General features: G+C 36.4%; 1 protein-coding gene and 1 non-coding gene across 4 annotated transcripts in view; both read right to left on the bottom strand.

Moving 5' to 3' along the window:
• LRCH2 (leucine rich repeats and calponin homology domain containing 2) overlaps positions 1 to 13,057 on the bottom strand; it is a 98,515-nt gene that overhangs the window by 16,237 nt on the left and 69,221 nt on the right. For 2 of the 3 annotated variants that reach the window (XM_053892134.1, XM_053892132.1), the window contains 5 exons: positions 12,749 to 12,797; positions 12,554 to 12,670; positions 5,286 to 5,330; positions 2,974 to 3,024; positions 465 to 522 (listed from right to left, as the gene is read on the bottom strand). In XM_053892134.1, coding sequence (XP_053748109.1) covers positions 465 to 522; positions 2,974 to 3,024; positions 5,286 to 5,330; positions 12,554 to 12,670; positions 12,749 to 12,797 — 320 coding nt within the window. The remainder of the gene's footprint in view (positions 1 to 464; positions 523 to 2,973; positions 3,025 to 5,285; positions 5,331 to 12,553; positions 12,671 to 12,748; positions 12,798 to 13,057) is intronic. The other variant, XM_053892133.1, reaches the window with a different exon arrangement.
• Positions 2,520 to 2,648, bottom strand: LOC128774010 (small nucleolar RNA SNORA35). Its single transcript, XR_008418490.1, has one exon. It is a non-coding gene; the product is annotated as a small nucleolar RNA SNORA35 (small nucleolar RNA).

Genomic DNA, 13,057 nt, shown 5'->3' with positions numbered 1-13,057 from the left:
TATCTTTAAAGAAAAAGGAAATTATTCTTGAAGGTCAATACAGTTATTCAGGAATAAAAACTATAATTCAATACCTTGCCAAGTAACATGGATCCATTTTCTTTTGGGCTTGCCAAATGCGAAAAGATCCCTTTTTAAAACCACAATATAATGGAGTGCTAGAATTTCAAACAGTGTTTGGTCTGCTGGCAGAGTGGTCATTCTAAGAGCAGTCACAGTAGAGTAGAAATAAGACTGCAGTATATCTAAGGCAAAAAGCTGAGGTTTCAGGAGCTTGAAGGTAAAGAGGAAGAAAGAAATGGGGGATGGGAATTGGAAAGACAAATAAGGTTAAGAGAAAATTACTTTTAGGAGAGGGGAAAGAATCTATGTGTACTTAAAACTACGGAATCAATCCCATTTAAGCAGGAAAGCTCTAGTTTCATACATAACCAACAAATTTTATTTGCAGAATATATATTTACCTGATCTAGGCTTCAAGCCAAAAGGACCATGTGAAAAACCATCAGTTCTATCATACTCCTAAAAAAAAAAAAAAAAAAGAAAGAAAGAAAGAAAGAAAATAAATAAATAAAACCACTTCTCTTTCCAAATAACCAAGGTAGTTATTTGTATCCGTTTCAATTTTAGAAGTATTTGGTTTTTTTCCATGATTAGTGGAGCACAGAAAGGTAAACTGCATTTCAATTCAAATCGATACATTTCACTTTTAAAAGACCTACAAATATTTGCTAATTGATCTGCCTGCATAAGCTTTTAAATACTTCTCTCTCATAGTTTAAGGAAAATTAAAAATTATTGAATTACATAAAATAAATAGGTATTTTCTGAATGAAGAACCAGATTAAAGCCTCCGAAAAAAATGAAGTAAGCTTCAATGAAGAAATAAGTGAAATTAGCAACATTTACTAAGTGTCTACTACGGACTTGACATTGAATAGATAATCTGAGGCAAATCTACACGTTCACAGTAAAAGGGAATGACAGGTGATACCAACAGATGACAAATTATCATCTCTTCTATTTTAAGGTTCATTGTTTCCAAGTGCATTTCACACAGAGGTATCCTATGGAAAGAACTGTGGTATGTTTTTAACGTCTGAGCTTGGAGTTAGAAAGCTTAGCAAAACATTTAATTTCTCTGTGACTATTTCTTCACATTTAAAATGGAAGACTGTTGTGAAGATTAACTGAGATAACTAAAAGAAAGCACTCTGGAAATTGTACAGCTGTAAGAAAACAATTTTAGCAGCAGCTTACTTAACACTTGGAACAACTGCAAGGGCCTCAGTCGCTTCCCTACCATTTACTGACTGGGATCTTTGGCAAAGGTTACCAGTCTCCTCAGTTATAAAATTATGAGGATAATACTCAGCTCATGGGGCTGCTCTAGGTTCAGGTGTACAGGCAAGCACTTTGTTAAAAGTAGAGTACTATAACTAGGGGCGCCTGGCTGGCCCAGGCAGAAGAGCATGCAACTCTTGATCTCGGGGTCATGAGTTCAAGCCCTACGTTGTGCATGGAGCCTCCTTAACATTTTTTAAAAAACGAAAATGAAAATAAATAGTATAGCAATATACTAAATGTTTTTACCATTTTGTTTTACAGATGAAATGGAAGTTATCAGAATTTTGGTGATTCTCTGAATCTTCTGCTGATTAGTATGTTACATGCAGTTCACGTTGAATGTTAACTGAGCCACCACCACATGTATTCATCACCCTATCCATCCACAAGCCTCACAATTTGTTCGTTATTTTGGTTAAAAGTATTATGAATTCCCCCAAATTTCATTTATCCAAATGCAAGCAAAATGTATTATAAAAGCAATATAATTTATCTGAGAAAACTGGCACTAATACTCTCTCCCCATGAGCGTATCATAAAATCATAAAGCAACCAGGCAACTAGTCACTTGTATGCTTACATTTTTATAACTGAAAGTAAAAGAAAGGATTAACAAAAGCATGTGACAAAGACTAATTTTACGATACCCTAACTTAAATTACTTTATAAAAGAACGCAAACCATTTTACCCGCCATACAAATAATTTAGAGATGTGTTTATAAAACTAACATCCAAGTCCATTTAAAAGTTTTATAATGCAACTCACCCAAAACAACAGACAAATGATCCGGGCTTTTTAAAAAAACTAACACCACCTATATAAAATGAAACACTACCTTTGTAATTAACCAAAGTTATATGGTGAATATGGATGACCCAAACATTTAGACAAAGTTCCGAATTCACCAAATGAATACATAATCATTTATTTACCAATGCCAACACACTTTTATAATACTAAATAAGGTCATCTGAAGTAGCAAAGACACTGTTTAGAATTGTTCGTTTATCTCTTGTTGTAAAGCAATAGGTCTCACTAAATTAGAAGAACCAATCATTCAAACCACTAGAGTATTTGGGTCACTAGAGTATTTGGGTAAGATCTCACAAACTCCACCTTTCATCCACCCCTCCTTCCCCAGGCTCGCCCTTAGGTCTAAGATGCCAGGAAATGTGTACCCTCCTGTCGATAGGAACAACCCACCGCAGGGATGTTTCTCGTGGAAAAAGGAAGTTTCTGTTGCATTGCTTTCAGACCTAAGTGGTTATGAGAAAAACCAAAGGTCATTGCACAATGCTGACGTACTTCTTTCAAATTTAAAATTGTAAAGTTGCTCTTCTCATTTCAAAATATAGATGAATTCTAAAACACAGAATTTTATAAAGGGAAGTCTTTTCTGTGCTCTGCAGGCATTTTCCAATTATTATTATGAACATTTGTACAAAAGATGGTGTCCTCAGAATTTTTTTACAGACTAGGTTTGTACAAATTAACCTACTGTGGATTTTTTAATATGAGTGAATAAACTGTATTGTTTCAAAAAAAAAAAAAAAAGAAAGATGAGGTTACAGAGAAGAGACAAGGAAGAAACCTATGTAAACACATATAAAAACAGAACTTGTACCTCAGATGATACTGGAGATTGTGGTGACATATAAGCATTATCACTGTCTTGCTAAAATATAAAAATAAAAAGATGAAAGATGAAATTAAAATACAAATGATGATTTAGACATATAAAAGAAAAACTGAAAATTGCTTCTGATCCACTGCTAAAGGAAGAATCTAGAAAATACCATCTACCACCTTGCCACTCAAAGTGTGGTCGGTGAACCAACAGCATCAGCACCCTCTGGGAGCCTGTTAGATATGCAGAATCTCAGGCCAACCCTAGACCCACTGAACCAGAATCTAGATCAATAAAATCATAAGCACTTTAAGGTATCAGAAGCACTATCTAGTCATATCAAATATTCCTGTGAATTTATGTCCTTTAAGTAACACAAATGAGGAAAATCTTTCTATATTTCTTACAAGAGATCCATATATTAGGATTAATTCAAAATGCCAACAATACGCGACAATCTGAGAGAAGTACGTGGAGGCAAGCAAAAATTGCATCACCTCAAATAAGAACATTTACCTGGAAAATTACGTGTATCTACTATAGGCTTAGAAATAAATACAAAAGATTTACCTGCCTAAACTAATATTAAATGGTCCATGTTTTTTTAATGACCACTAGCAACCAAATTGAAAAATCTTAACATTTAACCTTGAATATGCATACCATAGGACATCATCATTTCCTTCAACAGAAGATTACCGACTACCTACTGGATGTCAGACACTGTGCTACACAGTGGGAATATTAAAACTTAGTAAAATATCATCCACTCAAGGATCTCTCAGTCTAGGGGGAAAATAGATTCATTTGTACAAGCAATACAACCTTCTCAGTACGAGGACACCATGGCCCGGCATATTATGAGACGCAGATGAGGGGCACTTGGGGAAATGGTAGGGGTGGTGGAGAAAGGCAAATTTCCTGGGAAAGTAAAAAACTGGGTAGGTGTTTACCAGAAACAGAAGGAAGGGAACAACATTCCAAGACGAGAAGACAAGGACGAAGGTACGGGAGCAAAAATGAAAGGATGAGGCAGAAAACCCGTGAGCAGTTCATACTGCTGGACGGCACAACGAAAGCGAGAGAAAGCAGGACACATCATGAGCAGAGGCTGGTGTGGTAAACAGGGGCTTGATCAGGAAGGCCCTAGAATTTACCTTCTAAGTGACGGGGATGCATTGAAGGTTTCTAAGCAAGGAGAGAACCTGCTCACATTTCTGTGTTCTTTGGAGCAGTCACTGTGGCCGCAGGGAGGAAAATGGACTGGAGAAAGGGATGAGAGCAAGGAGCTATTGTGGTGGTACAGGCAGAAACTGTTAAGGGCCTGGGCCAGGGCAGAAATAGCAGAAGTGCAGGTGGGGAATGTATTCAAAACATTTCAGTACCAAAAAGAAAAAGTAGGTCTTGCTAAGTGATTAGGTATTGAGGTAGGCAGGACCAGAGTGGATATAAAATATAAAGGGACAGGGACAATAGCCAAGCTGAGCATCTAGCTCAGGGTTCAGCAAACATTTTCTGTGTGGTCCCATTTCTTAAAATTGAAGTATTCAGAAGCCCTGCCAAGTACTCAACACCAAATTAATACCAATCCCTTCAACCAAAAATACCCAAAGCTGAAGTATTTATGGTGATGACACTGTGTCATTCCAAAAATGCTAGGTTGCTGCATAACTTAAAATGGTGAGGTAGAAAAATTTATAATAAGGCACAAACCATAGAAATCTAATTTCAAATGTTAAAATAGTACACAGAATTTGCAGAAAAAGATTAACAAATTCCAAAAGAATCTCAACTGACCACAAGGTTGGTTTAGGGAGACAAAAGATGAGAAAATGTAAAAGGTAAATGTTAATAAAATTCTAAAACCGAACTATTAGATGGGGCACCTGGGTGGCTCAGTCAGTTAAGCGTCTGACTTCAGCTCAGGTCATGATCTTGTGGTTCGTGGGTTCGAGCTCTGTGTCGGGCTCTGTGCTGACGGCTCAGAGCCTGGAACCTGCTTCTGACTCTGTGTCTCCCTCTCTCTCTCTCTGCCCCTCCCCTGCTCTCACACTTGTCTCGCTCTCAAAAATAAATAAACATTAAAAAGTAAGAGCTGAACTATCAGAAATTCTGTTCGAGGTAAAAGATATATGGAAATTACATAATTAAATCAATAACTGCATGATGATGCTCTGTTTGTATTATTGGAAAAAACCCACGCATTAAATCACTAACAAACTGACAGATGTATTACATTTTACTTTCATTGAACCAACTACATATGAAAAGTAAACATTTTAAAGAATTGCTTTACCCTCTTTTCTCACCTCATCGTTTTCATTGCCACTTGAACTCTTCCTTGATGATTTATACTGAAAAAAATTTAAAACATATACTTTACTTTTCTTTGAACATATGAATTCTCTACTAGTAAATGCTATGTGAGGTTTATTCATATCTTATTGAATTCTCTGATACTTTTGTTAAATTATCTGATACCAAGTTTAGATATATAAGCAGTTAAATAGTCCTTGGCGCTTACTAATAGCTAACATACAGTGCTTTCTATGTGCAAGGCATTGTTCTATATATCTAGTAACGTTTCTTTCCTGAGCCGATCCATTTCCCATCCATTCAGGTTTGCTATCTGAAGGTTGTCTTAAGTTCTCCCTTTTTCTTTTTTTTTTTAATTTTTTTAATGTTTTTTAATTTATTTTTGAGACACAGAGAGACAGAGCATGAACAGGGGAGGAGCAGAGAGAGAGGGAGACACAGAATCGGAAGCTGGCTCCAGGCTCTGAGCCATCAGCCCAGAGCCCGACGCGGGGCTCGAACTCACGGACCGTGAGATCGTGACCTGAGCTGAAGTCGGACGCTTAACCAACTGAGCCACCCAGGCGCCCCAGTTCTCCCTTTTTCTTAACCCACCATATCCAAGACATCATTGTCAATTCTTTCCATAATCTCTCTCAGACTTACTTCTTCTGAACTCTTGCAACTACCAGGGTGCCTGGGTGGCTCAGTCAAGTCAAGTCAAGTTGCAGTCAAGTGTGCGACTTTGGTTCTGGTCATGATCTCACGGTTTGTGGGTTTGAGCCCCACGTCGGGCTCTGTGTTGACAGCTCAGAGCCTGGAGCCTGCTTCAGATTCCATGTCTCCCTCTTTCTCTGCTCCTCCCCCACTTGTTCTCTCTCTCTCTCTCTCTCTCTCTCTCTCTCTCAAAAATAAACATTTGAATTCTTACAACTACCAATTTATCCTGGGCCCCCATTATCTCACACTTTGTCTGTAATTTCACCAAAAATGCAACCTATTGCTAAGAAGCCTACTGATTTCAGGTAAGAAAAAATACCACACTAGGTGTTTATATTCACTATACAGTAACAGTAGTAGCAATAATAGCTAATGCTAATATTACTGCTTCCTATAGCCCAAGTACTGAAAGAAGTGTGTTTACATGTATCATCCCATTTAATCATCGTAACCACCCTCAAGTAAATACTATTATCTGCATCTTATACTGAGGCGCAAAGGTAATATGCTTAAAATAAAAAATGCTGCTATGTGAAAAGGTGCTTGTTTTTACAATCAAGAATTGAAGAAATGCAGTATGACAACCGCTAGTGTTCTTATTTCTAAGTCCTCCTCACCATAAATAATCTCGTAAATCAGTGGCAGATTACAACACTTGAAATATTGGGGCGACTGGGTGGCTCAGTCAGTTAGGTGTCCGACTTCGGCTCAGGTCATGATCTCGCAGTTTGTGGGTTTGAGCCCGGCGTCCGGCTCTGTGCTGACAACTTGGAGCCTGGAGCCCGCTTCGGATTCTGTGTCCTCCCTCTCTTCCTGCCCCGACCCTGCTCACACTCTCTCTCTCTCTCTCAAATAAACATTAAAAAAAAATTTTTTTTTAAACACTCGAAATACCACTTGCAACTCAGGACTCTCCTATTGGAAAACCGACTTGCAAATTTCTTTGCCTGGCACTCCCAAGTTTTATTTAATGGCACCCCTTACTTACGCAGCTTTAATTCCCTAACTCTTGGGAAACGAGATAACCTACCTGATAGCTCAACCACAGATTGGTGAACGAGCACTATTACGGATTACAAATACGAGACCTAAGTTCCTCCACTGTCTCTCCAGTGATTTATGACAACCACCACTAACCTACCAGGGTGCTTTTTCAAGCTGACCTCAGACATAGTCTCAATATGTTTGCAACCCGATGTTCCAGAGACAGCCCCTGAAGGCTGCTGGCATGTGCGAACAGACCTATCTGCCATCTCTAGGCTCAATGCTCACTGGCAGCATGTATTCTTGGTCCTATTCTACTTTAACAAAAGGGTGACATTTGCACAACAGACCCCAGGACCTGAAGATGGTGTCAGTCATAGCAATAACGGAGAAGAGACGCATGGATGTCAAAACGGAGCCGCTGCCAAGCTGAATTCTGATGCAGGATCTCACCCCTAAAGGCACTGTTGGGAGGGTTTCAAAGAGGTTACTACCAGTACCACAAGTATGTCAATGCGAAGAAAGGGCGCATCGTGGGGGGTTTCTATGTCGCTGGCATCTTACATGCTTTTCAACTACTGCCGTTCATACAAGGACACTCAAACATAAGCAGCTACACAAGTACCACTGAAGAAGGCCCAGTATGGATTCCTGCCTTCCTGACCATGACCTTCTTTGCCAGGCACCCCTGATAATTTGCTGCAACCTTTCATATTTTAATTGAGAATGAATACCCGATAGAAGATGACTCCTGCAAAAACAAAAACTAAAACAAAAGAATGACATTTGAGTGAATAATAAGCTAATTTTTATTAACTGTATACTCTGTGGCAAGTGCTTTTCTAATAAGCACTTTATATTATTAAGTAATTCATTAGTGAAAATAATCCTGTAAAGGAAGACACTATTCGAGTCATTTGAGGATAGAAAAAAATTAAGCTTAGCAAGGTTAGGTAATTTGTCAAAGTCACACAGTTAGCTGATCTCCAAGTTAAATACTGGAACTAAAGTGGTTTGATTTGACAAGCCAAGGATATTAACCCCTATGCTATACTTCCATCTCAAAATCCTGAATGATTAGCAAAGGTTTGCCAGGAATAAAAAGGGCTAGTGGGCATTCTCAGAAGAAGGAAAGCACAGAGGAATAAAAAAGCTCAGTTTGTGCAGAAAACAAAGAGTAGCAGTATGGCTACTTGAGAAGAGTGAATTGTGGAAGGTAGTAAGACTTAGAGAAGTAGGGAAGCCTGGCGCCTGACATTTTTTAAAAGTCCAAACTTGGGGTGTCTGGGTAGCTCAGTCAGTTAAGTGTCTGACTCTTGATTTCGACTCAGGTCGTGATCTCATGGTTCATGAGATCGAGCCCCATGTCAGGCTCTGCACTGACAGCACAGAGCCTGCTTGGGATTCTCTCTCTCTCTCTCTCTCTCTCTCTCTCTCTCTCTCTCCCCCACTCAAAATAAATAAGTAAACATTAAAAAATTAGTTTAAATAAAAAAATTCTTAAAATGTCCAAGCTTTCTGTTATTGATACTAGAGAGTCAAGAAAGTCTGGCCCTAAAATAAAAAAGATAAGGCAACAGCTGCAAGGGGAATTAGGGATAACTGTAGAGGTCTAAGCACATTTATAAGATCGAAAGTAAAGAGATAGAAAGGATGTAGAGAAGTGAATAATTGATAAAGGAAAGAAACAGAGGATGATGAAGTCAAGAACACAGATAGTAATAATATTACCTACTACTCAACTATACTTCTAATGAAAACCTTTCATTACAAATGAAAACACAGAAAGGTACTACTTAGTTTGCATTACTGCACAGATCTGAAGGTCCTAAAACCCCAAACCTAATATATACACAGATTTGAAAATATTCTAGAAGTCCAACTTGTACTGAATCAACGCAGCTGCTCTCAATTAGTCTGAATAACTGAAGCTTACTATATCTAAATTCAAATAATGTAATAAAGACCTGTTTACAAACCAGAGAAACAAAAAGGTCGATTCACTTTTGAAATTTAAGTTAATTTCACAGGAGAGACAGTAACTAGTGCACGAACTCGAACTCGGAACAAATCAGGTTATTTCACAAACCCAACTGGCTTCCCCATCCCGGTATAAAATTAACCATGATCATAGAAAATATACAAAAATATTTTCCTTGGCGTTAGCCTTTAAATTCAAACATTATACTATATTTATGCAATCAGATAGGTATTTTAAGGGTCATTGTAATGTTTTATCGCAACAGTAGTAAGATACCTTTGAAGACAAATATGTATGGCATTTCGATAAATCAAATCATCCTTAAAACTGATATGTTACAGTTACTGTAATGCATTATAACTTCTTTGTTTAGAAATCAATCATCAAATGCATTTAGAAATTCATGTGTTATCATTCTTAGAAGAAATTAAAGCTACTAATTTATATTAATGTAATTTATCAAAAAATCAGATGTTCATATTTTGTTGTATATCTCATTAAAAAGATTAACACGTTTCTGTAAAGTGTAAAATACATTTGCCTTTTTGGAAATGATTTTTAATAAGGTAATATATTTCCTGAAATACCTTTACTTTGAAAAATGCAGTGACTTTATTTTGGCAATAAGGACACTAAATTTGATTTAGTAGACTAGTAATCTACACAAGAATGGCCTGGGAGCCTAGAAGGGTTAGTCAGTATCACTCTGCTGTAGTGATTTACTTACTCATATAATCTGACCCAATTTATCTTCTTGTTCACATAATCTGGCTAATATGTTGAAACATTTTTTACTTACTTTCAGGGGCTTACCTGAAAAACCTTACTACCCAAATTCAGTCTTGGCAACTAGGAAGCAGTAACTGGAGAGATCCACATACAACAAACATTCACACAAACGCTTTCAATAAATATACTGAATAACAACACCATTAATAATTTACCATGGAACATAAAGAAACCTTGTGGCTTAGCCATTTATATGTCTTAGGATAAAGTGGCAACAAAAGCTCTGTATGTTTCTTAACACAGAAAAGCTAAAGGGGCCATCACTGAGTGAGCCTGGCGATATTTTGCTGTGAATCTCTAGAGTAGTGCATTTTAATGTTGAATGAACTATAAATCCAGATTAAGTTCAGTGCTGTATCCTATGAATAACCCTTTTGATTCCTGGGAGATGGGTGATTAAAAGAAATTGTTTTTTTAAATAAAGACACTTCATAGCTATCAATGATGTTTGAATCAAGAAAATCCTGGCAATTCTGAATAATGGTTTTGCCTTAGAAACTATCTCAGGGTTTATATATTTTTTTAACATCTTAGGAAAAAAATTGTTGACATTCCATTTTTTTGCAGTGTCCTAACACTGACATCTTCTGACTGTTGAGGAGAACTACATATCTCCTTAAAATTTCCCAGTCACTAAAACTTATCTTTGCGCCCACTTTATTTTAAAGTGGAAGACATTAACATTTGTTGAAAGATAATAATGTAATGGACATTTCAAATATTATCTCATTTGATCTCTTAGCAACTTATAAAAGAGAAATATTACAGGAGATAATTTAAGCCATAAAAAATAAAATCCTTATCAACAAATGATGCTATTAACTCAAAGAACTTTTTTAAGAGCTCACTGAGGCTTCTATTAAGACTTTATTGAGAAGTTCAGTTGGGGGCGCCTGGGTGGCTCAGTAAGTTTTAAATGTCTGACTTCTTTCTGCTCAGGTCATGATCTCATGGTTTGTGGGTTTGAGCCCCACGTCAGGCTCTGTGCTGACAGCTTAGAGCCTGGAGCCTGCTTCAGATTCTCTGTCTCCCTCTCTCTCTGCCCCTCCTCCGCTCGTACTCTGTCTCTCTCTCTCAAAAATAAATAAACATTAAAATTTTTTTTAAAAAGTTCAGTTGGGTTACCATAAAATATTTTTTAAAACAATGAAACTGTATTGATTTGCAAGTTTAATTTGATATTAGGCGATCCACAGTAGATAAACAGACAGCATAGCATAGGCTCTGGGTTCAAATCCTGACTCAGCTACTTATTAGCTAAGTGACGTGGAGCATATTACTTAACCTCTCTGTGCCTTAATTTCTCCATTTGTAAAATAGGAACGATAATGTACTTACTTCACAGGATTGTTATGAATATTAAATGAGTTGATATTTGTAAAGTACTTAGAACAGTGCAAAGCACTTAGTACATGGTGTGCAAGAGTCCTGATAAATTGTCAGAATTTATATGCTTTTACTTTACTAGTAGATCAAATAAATATCAAAATCTCATTCTTTAGCCAGAAATACCAAAATTTCCCCCACATCATCACTCATTCATCAGGTTTTCTCTACTAACAAATTGTATTGAGTGCCTTTGTTCGAGATCCTATAAACTAAAAGAGGAGACTTTAAAATCAATGTCAGAATGTACATGTAACTGCAGATCTGTAGAGACATGGGATAAACACACTTACACCATTACTGATCAGGGTTCTACTTTAGAGTGTTTTTCCTTTTTTCCCTATGTCTTTTATTACTTCATTACCTCTCACACTGACCAGGTAACATGAAGTGCAATAAAAAGATTCAGTAATTACTTGTTGAAAGATGAAACTTGCTATGACATGTAACGTTTCTGTTTTGGTCATATAATACTACTTCCATATACGTTATACTCCCATATAAGGAAACAGATCAATGTGTATAGATACCACTTCTACCAAAGAAAAACATGAAATATAATCCTACCCATTAGTGATATAAACTTCAAATTACCTACCAATTAGCATAGAGCAATGTCATTTACATAAAATGATTATTATTAGATAAAAATTAGGCTTCAGGAAACAGAAAGGTACACAAAGACAACAGAATTCGCTATTCATGGGGCAGGAAGCTTCCCTGCACTGTTCATTTGAGTCAGAAATTCCAATAATGGATTCTGATTAGTACTGAATATTATGCTAATTCCACAGGCATCTACAAACATAGCGGACTTTAACCACAAATGAGTAATACTACAATACTTACAAAGGTATACCCAGTAAAATTTCATTAAAACACTCCTAAACTAGAAATCTGAGAGAATTCAGATAGTCTAAGCTTTCCAAATTTATCTATGATAAAAGATCATCTTAAGAAATCTACTAAGGTAGCAAGAAGAAAAAATGAGGGACAAACACTTTCAGGCATTTTTAAGAGCCATGTACATAGCATTTATTTAGACCGAAACAGTTAAATGCTAATTGCAAATATGTGTGAACTACATACTGAAACAAATCTAATTAAAGACCTTTTCTAAGTAATTCTTCTAAAACATGACTACATATTGCTACAATTAGCAGGATAGCAACCATTCATCTTTCTTGTCAAGTATTTGGTAAATCACAATTCAGACTGATCTACTCATCCTTAGTTATTCTGAATTATTGAAATTTTACCTATTTAACTGGATCATAGTATCTATACTCTTGCATGGGGGAAATCAAGACAAAATAACATATTTACTATATGTAACTAGAGTTCTATTCTACCTTATTAACACAAAACTGATAAAATCAAAGCTAATAATTACGAAGTAAATTTTGCAATTCAATAAAGTACCTTGAAATATTCTTTTCTAATCTGTTTGCTCCGCCTCCTTTCTTCACTCTGCCAGATTATAGGTTGAGATTCTGGCCACTGCTGTTCATCTATTTGATCCTTCTGATTTTCTAAAGGCTGTAATGAGACAATTTCTTTTAACTAAATAAATGAGAACAAAATATTAGATATAACAGTAATTCATTTTCCTCTTACCTGCCATGTGAGAGGTGATAACGGTGAATTAACTTCATCTGCTGAGACACTACAAAATTAAAGATGCCTTAATATATTAAAATCTTTAGAATTACCCTTAAGTATTTATTATGAGCATTATAAAGTTGTCTCTCTCTCTTTTTGTAGCAGAAATCTAAAGAATTTACCCATGTCTATGGTTTGAACTAATAACATAAAACTTAGCTGACAAAAACATATTTAAGTTCCCAATCACTTATATTCCTTTAAAAAACATTAAAACGAGTTTACTTAATATCATCCTACGCACAGAACTCCTCTAAGGACTTT

The sequence above is a fragment of the Panthera pardus genome, unplaced genomic scaffold (assembly GCF_024362965.1).
Source record: "Panthera pardus isolate Hobbes unplaced genomic scaffold, ASM2436296v1 HiC_scaffold_27, whole genome shotgun sequence".
Lineage (NCBI taxonomy): Eukaryota > Metazoa > Chordata > Mammalia > Carnivora > Felidae > Panthera > Panthera pardus.
The sequence above is the reverse complement of the archived record's forward strand: the minus strand, read 5'-3'. Positions and strand labels throughout refer to the sequence as shown.